General features: G+C 44.4%; 1 protein-coding gene across 1 annotated transcript; it reads right to left on the bottom strand.

The window, feature by feature from the left end:
• Positions 1 to 4630: 4630 nt before the first annotated feature.
• LOC129586075 (uncharacterized) lies at positions 4631 to 8703 on the bottom strand. The gene is made up of 5 exons (XM_055479075.1): positions 8363 to 8703; positions 7124 to 7704; positions 6560 to 6872; positions 6167 to 6408; positions 4631 to 5348 (listed from the first exon to the last, which is right to left on the bottom strand). The coding sequence occupies exons 1-5, from the start codon at positions 8570 to 8572 to the stop codon at positions 4892 to 4894; spliced, it is 1803 nt and encodes a 600-aa protein (XP_055335050.1). The 5' UTR covers positions 8573 to 8703; the 3' UTR covers positions 4631 to 4891.
• Between the last annotated feature and the right edge of the window lie 441 nt (positions 8704 to 9144).

The raw sequence follows: 9144 nt of genomic DNA, 5'->3' as shown, positions 1-9144 counted from the left end.
TCATCGCAACTCGCAAGCAACCGATTCTGCTTGGTTAACACCTCCCATACAAAGCCTGCGCACACTGTTTCGCACTAAAATGTACAAAATTAAGAAACTATTATCTTTCCGTCGCGTATCGCTTCTTTTAGAACAGCCAAGTAATATTGCGTTAGTCACAGTGTGCGCAGGCTTTGTATGGGAGGTGTCAACCAAGCAGAATCGGTTGCTTGCGAGTTGCGATGAAAAGTGGGTTATGCTATGATTTTTGTTGTAGATTAACACACGTGTAACATTGTTAGACATCTGATGAGAGACAGAAAAGCGGTTTGCCAGTTGAGGTTCCGATTTTATACTGCGGTCAAATGTGCGTCGCCTTTGCCTTTCAAATTTTTGTCAGCCGGTTTAATAATCTCGCAGTTAGGCGGGAAATTAACGTTTTGAAGTATAAAGCTAATGCTGCACTCAATACAACTTAAAGAACCGGTTTTCCAGTCGCTTGTTGGATTATCCCCAGACATAAGGGTCCCAAAGACGGGATCACCAACGATCCACCATATTGCCGTAAACTACCTGTATCGTCTATTAAAGGCGGAATATTTTCCGGACGCTGCCTACCTGCCATGCACTCGGCCAGCGCGCCAGCGATGCCGCATCCATTGCACACACTGGACAAGCAGGTAAAGATACGGTGCCCACAGGACGCTGAACAGCAAAATAGTCCATACTCGGAGAAGTATATACATGTCCATCGAAAAGGTAGATGAAAAGAGGGATCGCAGAGCGGGTTGGCTGGTGTTCTAGCGCGGATATCCCAAATCCATCCAATACGATAGCATGGCTTGGGAGTACCTCAAACCCTATCACGTATGAGCATATAGAGATTTCTCAGAACTCAGTGCAAGGTTGAATTAGAAACGATTCAGGCACCACAAAAATTATATAAGTGTATTTACGACTGACTGAGCAGTGCCAGTGATTCATACCGTTATAAAGCCGGTGTTGCAGGTACGGTTGAAAGCGAAGGTATAACGATCCCAGAATTCCGAAGCACGGACGCTCGGATTAGCCGAAGGAATCTGATCGAGGATGGTTTCAACATTCACCGCCACAGTCATGCAGCACAGGGTGAATATACCCCATTCTATGAATAATGCGAACAAGCGAAAGAACTTCCGTTCATTCTCATGTTCCTGAGGGGTCTTGGGTTGATTACCGAGATATGCCGCTGGGAGAGGAATACGTTTGACCGCTGATGCCTTCACAATTAGTGCCGAACCACACATCTGCCTAAGTATAAAGAAAAATCTTGAAGTTACTTTTCAATGCTGTTTTACGGTTTATTTGCACGGCTTCAATTCGGTGGATATTTCCTGAATACGCGTGTGCAGGTTAAAACATTTTCATCTGTCAGATTGAAATATTATCAGCCAGACAGAAAATTTTGTCTTGGCATTTGGTCGACGAATACACCATACATCCACCATACATCCCGTTTAGAATTTTTGTCGCAGTCGCAGAGATTCTGAGTGTGGTTGTACACTTGCTGTGCAATCACTTCGTATTCATTTTAAAGCTGAATGGATTGAAGGTGAATGACACGAACCGAATCCCTTGTTATCTGTAGGACTGCGTACAAGCCGTACACCTTATCTTCACATCTGGCTCTTAGTGAAAAAGTACATCTCCGGGGTTATTACTACAATGACTAACAGCTGCTTTCCATTGTTGGATTCTTCCAATGTAAACTTTAAACCTTTGTACACAAAGTATTTTTTGCACTGCGTGCGCCTTGTGTATTGAAGTTCCCGTTGCAAGAAACAGGTAAGTGACCATTACAGATTCACAGCCGCATAATGCGTGTGCGTTCCTTTTGGGAATTCTAGGCGATTATGCTATGACTTAATTTAGTCGTACCTGAATGCCAGGTTAATCCAGTTGAAGTATGTCTCCTTCGTCCACAATCCCCAAATCCGTCCGCTACAGTACACACTCAAAATGCATATGAACAGGACGCAACAGGGAAGCACGGCCTCTCGTCCAACCGCATAAGTGGTCAACCAGACTGCGGCTCCGCCCATCAGCACGACCGGAAGTGCGCACAACGCCAGCCGCATGAATACGGAGCCATGAGTGAGAACAGTGGCAGTCAGCACCTGGGCGACGAATCCGACAGCCAGAAAGAATTTGGCTACTATAGAGTCTTCTGACAAGTTCATGGTGTACGTTATGCGTTCGACGAAGTGCCGGATATGCTCACAGCGGGGCATGTGCTGCGTCCGTACCGAATACCGTCAATTCCGGTTGACGAACATGGAACAGCCAACGGAGACACTCAGGAGGGCCGTGGCGCAAACGGTGGCCAAGGTGCCGGAATAACCAAGATAGCCGCGGATGTCGTGCCGGCGACAATACGACGTCACCGCTACCGCCTACGAGGGCTTGGCTAGACGCTTTCCGTGGTGAAGCTATCTGGTCCCACACACACCCATTCATCTTCTGTCGGAAGCAATAAAGAGTTTATTTTGAGTAGCAGCAGTGATGCCGAGTTATCGAAGGCATCAGAACTGCCAGAAATTAAGCCTTCATCAAAATTTTCAAGTTCAAATGCAAAAAATTACGTATACTGCGGTATGGGTTTATTCTTTGTCGATTTCACTTTTGAGGGGTACTTTTATTGCAAATCTAATACGTGAGCACAACGTTTCCTTCCTGAAGTATGGCGAATTACAGGGCTGTTATCATAACAACAGTTACAATATTATAATAATGCTATAATACTGTAAATGTTGTTATGATAACATGATGTGTTGTTAAGTTGTTATGATTTTTTACCCATATCTGATATGGGTGAAAAATTCAGCTAATAAATGCCTAGAATTTGAATAGCTACGGTATTTGCAAGCTTTTTTCAAAGTTCGTAAAGTCACAAACTGCATCTGCATTTTATCAACTGCAACTTGCAACGTATTTTTTCCGACAAGCAACAAGAAACAAAAAGGTTTCTGCTTCTCCCTATACTGGCTTAAAGTCGGCTTTATTGTACGGGAACGGGGCATCTGCAGAGGTACTCACATATCCCAGGAATCGTAGAACATTATCCAAACCAGTCCATGAGTCCGGGTCGACGCGAGTGTTTTTCCATCCCGGAAGGAGCCGTGTGCCAAATTTCAACGCGATCTGGAGCGCAAGCCAGAGTAGAAGCAGGGCTACCGTCATAATTTCCTGATGAGCCCATGCTTGATCACGGTCCAGAAAATCGAGGATTGTCTTCCGATATTTGCCCATTACAGAAGCCAGTTAAGCGGATAACTAGTCCAAGTAAACACTGAAGGAATGCGAAACAAGCGATCAGGGTTTAGGCATTTTATATGGGACGGAGGTGAACGCAGGACCTTTTCACCGGATCGATCCACTGAAATTTACCGCAACGCGAAAATATGTTACGACATGCTTGGATCCTGCGCCGCTTCGAGTGCACCTCCTTTGACGCACACAATCCGTTACCATATGGTCGCTACACCCACACGCGTGAAAGAGATCTTCCTATATTTTCGCTCGACCAACAACAGCGTTCTACATGATTAATATGATCCAAACCAGGCTGTTCGTCAGTCACAACTGTAACGAGGTAAAGCGAGAGGTTAATCGGCCATAGCGAATGCCTGCAGATCCAATCACTCCAGCGGCTTAGGGTAGAACTATAGTGTGGGAGTAATTTTCCGCTGCTGCTGTCCTCGGCAAAGATCCAGACAGCGTTAATACATATTGTTTGTGCGTACATATGAGCCGGTTACGAATAGTCGCTATGCGGCAATGTCATTGCGTTGAATTCTTACAAGTCCCGTTCCTCTGTGTACGCAAGTGTTGCATTTTAAGACAATTATTATCATTTATGATTTATTAGAAGTTGCATTTTTAATACAATTACGACTTCAACTGCACACGGGTGAACCGCGCTCCCATGAATCCCTCCGCCAACGGTTAGCTCTAGAAATTCAAAGGGCAACGCCGCTTCAGTACTCGGAACACTGGATGGAGCGGCAGCATTAAATGAGATTCTGTTGTTGTGATTTTACTGTTTCTTTTCAATCTGTAATGTATGCGCGTTTATGAACTAAACTTAATGCAATTATTATATTAATTTTGTATACGATGATGAGGCATACTGTACATCCTGGGTAGCATCGCTTAGTCAAGACTCATAGTTAGCCACTCTTTAGACCTTAACACTGTAGCCCAATTACCGTTTACATTTGCTACTGTTGCCTATTACAGAATCGTTTACCATGACACCCTTGCATTACCGCAGAAAAAAATTATATCCCATTTTTCGTCGGCTGACCCATGTTCTGGAAAGAAAGTACATTGAATTCAAATGTTAAATGTGCAATGCAAAATGCACAATTCCGTAGAGCTAACTAGCGTAATCTTAGGAATAACTTCATCAGCTTAAATGGTTCCGTTCTTTTCCAGCTACTCGCACCTGATTGCTTTCTCTTCTATTGTTCCCTACTAGCACGCAAATTCTTTCCCGCCTACATTAATAATGGTCACATCAACATGTACTCGTATTTGCATCTAATGGAACAATTTCTTAATTTTACTCTCGCTTGCAGGCTTGCAATACTTGTACTAAACGTTGCCGACAAAATACCCGAAGTGTTGTCTTCAGTATCAGTGCCAACCAGTCCGAAAAGCGAAAACGAAACTGATGAGAAATTTCAAAGTATATACGAGTAATATGGCAGCTTGAGGCTACGGCTAGTGGCATAGTTATTTCAACCGCTTCAAATTGCCTGAATTGTGTGTTATGCAATCTGGACACGGACGTTCATGTTTTCCAATTTCTGTAGCTAAAACGGTAATAAATATCATAACCAAATCGCTTTCGGTTTTCGCTACCCAGACATCATTCGAGGAAGCGGGGGAACACGCGAATAGAACCCTGTTTCTCGTGGACGCTTGATGGGATCAACGTCTGCCGTTCCTGGCGAATCTGGTGGACTTCCACGGCAAACTTCCAGATGATCCATACGCCATATGTGGTAAGCAGCAGAAGCAACACCCACAGTTGAAGCGGCTCCGGGATGAACAGTTGCACCAACGGATAGGGAAGGGCTCTCCAGCACAGATATCGGCGATTTGTAATCACCAGGAAAGCCACAATACTGACCCAAAATGGACACATACAGGGAGCGATGTCCGATGGCTCGGCCACCGTGTTTTCCATGACGATGGGTGTACAACTGCTGGTATCGTCAGGGCCAGACTGTTCATCATCAACGGCCGCAGCAGGGCAACCGTCGGCTGCCAAGTCATGTGGTGGCTCGGTTGGCTCTTCCTCGGCTTCCGTAGGTACTGGGGCGCTAAATCAAATACAAGAATTTATGTTCGCAGTATGACGACTTTATTCTCCGAATCGCTGGATTTAAGATCGGTGACACAGTACTGTACTTGCAGAAAATCTTCTGAAAAATGCACTAAATGTCCCATATATTTCGCCCTATAATCGCGGTCCCATAAAACCGGATACAGACCGCAAAGATTCATTTGGAATAACCTCGATCGGTTTTCCCAATGACCGCTGAAAAAATGGTTTCACGTTGACCTTTTTATTTAAGTTTTAATAAATTGTTCATTGGTCCGCCAAACGGACGTCTAGATAATAACGTTCTACATTTAACGACGAAAAGTGCATTTGAGCACGTTGAAGAAAACTGGCTTTTAGATTGTTTGCGCGTTCTATCGTGGCATGTTAGGGAGTTACCAGTTGGCCAAATTATCTGCGTAAAAGATAATTTAACATGTCAAATTTGAATAATGTTCGCTGGACTGACGTCCCTGTTGCGCTTTCTCAGTTACGCCCAATCTCGAAATAAAGTGTCAAAGTGTAGAAAGGCGCAGGCAGGGCGAGTCGATCGCTGCTCACATACGTAGAAGCCGAGCACGACTCCTGCCGGTTGCCCCTTCCAGCTTTCGATCACATAGCCCGCATACTTCCGGACCTCGTTCTATCGTAGTTGGAAGATGAACATGAATACTATTAGATTTTATATTTCGCTAAACTAAGAGCACGGAGGAAGTAAAAAAGTTTTGGTCATTTGCACGTACGGACGACCGGAAACGTAAAGATATTCGAAATACTCTAAATAAAGGGAAGACGTTTCCGGATGATCCTACACACCTGTCAAGAACCCGACGGGCGTGCCAGCGCTTATGCAGCCATCGAATAAAACGGATGATAATGTACAGCATCGGTGCGCAAACTATGTAGGACAGCAAGACGATCCACACCCGGAGAAAAATGTACAAATCCGAGAAGAATGTGGATTCGTACAGCGACAGCAGGGCAGGCTGGCTGGTGTTCCAGCGCGGATATCCCAAATCCATCCAGTACGATAGCATGGCTTCCGAGTGTTGTAGGCCCTGCAGAGAACAGACACATGGGAACTTCAGAACACACCGGAAATGGATAAGGTTTAAAAAACACGTGCTAAATTAGATTTGGCCAGCCAGCACCAGCTGTATACTGCACGAATATATGTCGGGGCAAACCGGGCAATCGAACGATCCTTACCGTTAACCCAATGGGATAGCAGTCGCGCTTGTAACCGAAGAAAATGGATCGGTCCCAGAAATCCTTAGCACGAGCGCTTACATTGGCCAATGGAATTTCCTCTCGGATTGTATCGATATCCGCCGACACCGCTAAGCAGCAGACAAAGAACACACACAATTTCACATTTAAGATAGGGATGGTGGCGTCCTTCCGTTCTTCCCTCAGTGCCTTCAGAGTCTTGGGTTGGTGGAGATTCTCAAGATGTACCGCTGGTACAGGAGCACATTTGACCGATGAGGCTTCCAAGACGAGCGGCGCACCACACATCCGCCTAAGAAGACGGATGAATCCATAATTATACTATGCAACTTGATTATTAAAACCGATCGAGTAGCAGACTCGCAATGTTGTTAGCAGTGCTAACAATACTGATGAGCAGCTTTCTAAATATATGTGTAATTTTGATCTGCGAACACAGAAACATTTCCTGGACGAACTGCATAAAAATTCTAACATCTTTCAAAAATCACATTTTTTTATGGTGCCATCTATTCGAGCAATTTTACAGCAATTAAAAACAACCTGAATGTATTGTTAATCCGGCTGAAATAGGTCTCCTTCATCCACAATCCCCAAATTCGCCCGGTACAGTGGACACACAAAATGCATACTGAGAGGACACAACAGGGAAGCACGGCCTCGCTTCCGACCGCGTGAATGGTCAACCCGACAGCAGCCCCACACATTAACACAACCGGGAGTGCCCACAGTGCCAGCCAGATGAAAAAGCATACACATGTGAGAGCTGCACAGAACCCCGAGAAGACCATGAGCCCAACCGTAAGGAGGGCAGTTGTTAGTTTATGGCATTTCCACGAATCGCTTCTCACTTTGCGGACAATAAAAGCGCGGATGTGTTCACAGCGGTGGAAGTGTTGCGTCCACAACGGATATTTCCAATGGCGGTTGGCGAATAGGCAACATCCCACGGAGATGGTCAGAAGGCTCGTGGCACATACGATCGCTAAAGTACCTGCATAGCCCAGATGACCGCGAATATCGCTGGCCGCTGTGGTTGGCACAATATCACTGCCGTTAAAGGTGTATATGCTACGCGCCATCCATGGTGCCACGACATGGTCCCACGCGCATCCATTCATTTTCTGTCCAAAACGATAACATTGTTATTTTGCATACTATCAAGTAATTACTGCGCATTTAACAAAGGCTCCTTTCTTCCTTTTTCAACCTTACAGCAAAATACATGTTTCTATTAAAACGCTTCAATATCGAGTTCCGAAGTACCCGTGTTTTATACTGTTTATACCGATGCAAAAAAAATCACAGAATTAATGAAGTTATACATTTAATAATCCTTCCAAAATTCTGTAAAGTCGGCAATTAGTATTTCTCCGCATCGATGAAAAGTGTATGCGCATGCAAATACTTTTCTTGCAGATACAGGGTGGATTATAACAGAAGATATTTCGCATGTGAGAAGGTTAATAACGAACTAAAGAAGAGCAATTGCGGGTAACCAAACCTAAGATTTCAGGTTACTCGTATCCCTTTCACAGCTTCGAACACTCCCAAGATCTATTCTGCATTTGCGTAGTTGAGCGTATCAGTTAAGGTTAATCTCGGGTTTCACTTAAATGATGTCGAAAATACTTTAATTGTAATTCGCCCATCATTTAACTAAATTGTGCAGTTTAAGCGTAGCTTCAGTTTCAATTAAAGGATGTGGAGAATAGTATTATTTCGCCAATAATTTAACTAAATTGTATTGACATCTGCACTTGTACTCAGTATACTACTCACATATCCGAACCAACGTAGAACGATGTCCAATCCAGTCCGGAAATCAGGATCGACACGGGTATTACTCCATTCCGGAAAGAACCGCGTGCCGAACTTTACCGCGATATGCAGGGCAAACCACAGTACAACCAGGGCTTCTGCCATGATCTCCTGGTAAGCCCACACCCGATTGCGGTCGAGCAACTTTCCCACTGTTGTTCGAATTGCCATTGTAGAAGTTAACTAAACGCTGTAATAATCCAGATAAACAGAGCAGTGGCGTCGAAAACACGATTACAATGTGGGCATTTGATACCATATGTGGTACAGTAAGAAGTAAAGAACCCTTCAACTGGATCGATACGTATACCGAAACTCCTGATAGCATGCTGCAACATCCTGTGCATTTCCTGCTGCTTTGATTCTGCCTCCTTTGACGTGTACATTACGCCGACATGTTCACTGCACACGCACGCTGAAGAGATTTTCTAATGGTTTCCGTTCAGGCAGCGACAAAGGTTTACACTATTCATAAGATATAAGGAAAGCCGTATCGATTAGCTACTCACCATTGATTTCCCATATTCGCGGGAAAGAGAAACGTCTAATCCTTAGAACCCATAGCCCTAAAACCATATTGCACGGAATGTAATTAGTTTAGATGACTAATAGTTACTATCTGGCCTTTTGTTGTTGTTTTTGTTTCTGTTTGTTTATTGCCTTTCGTTGTTTCTAAGTTCGTAGTTGTTGTTAGATATACTTTCCTTCAGTTTCTCCCGGAAGGACGTGTGTAACTGGATAAT

Source organism: Paramacrobiotus metropolitanus, unplaced genomic scaffold (assembly GCF_019649055.1).
Source record: "Paramacrobiotus metropolitanus isolate TYO unplaced genomic scaffold, Prichtersi_v1.0 Parri_scaffold0000019, whole genome shotgun sequence".
Classification (NCBI taxonomy): domain Eukaryota; kingdom Metazoa; phylum Tardigrada; class Eutardigrada; order Parachela; family Macrobiotidae; genus Paramacrobiotus; species Paramacrobiotus metropolitanus.
This window is presented reverse-complemented; position numbering and strand designations above follow the sequence as displayed.

Coding starts and splice junctions, on each gene's coding strand:
- LOC129586075 (XM_055479075.1), bottom strand. CDS start 8,572: ATGGCAATTCGAACAACAGTGGGAAAGTTGCTCGACCGCAATCGGGTG. Junction 7,705..8,362: donor TTCTACGTTGGTTCGGATAT/GTGAGTAGTATA, acceptor CGTTTTGGACAG/AAAATGAATGGATGCGCGTG. Junction 6,409..6,559: donor GCTATCCCATTGGGTTAACG/GTAAGGATCGTT, acceptor TGTTCTCTGCAG/GGCCTACAACACTCGGAAGC.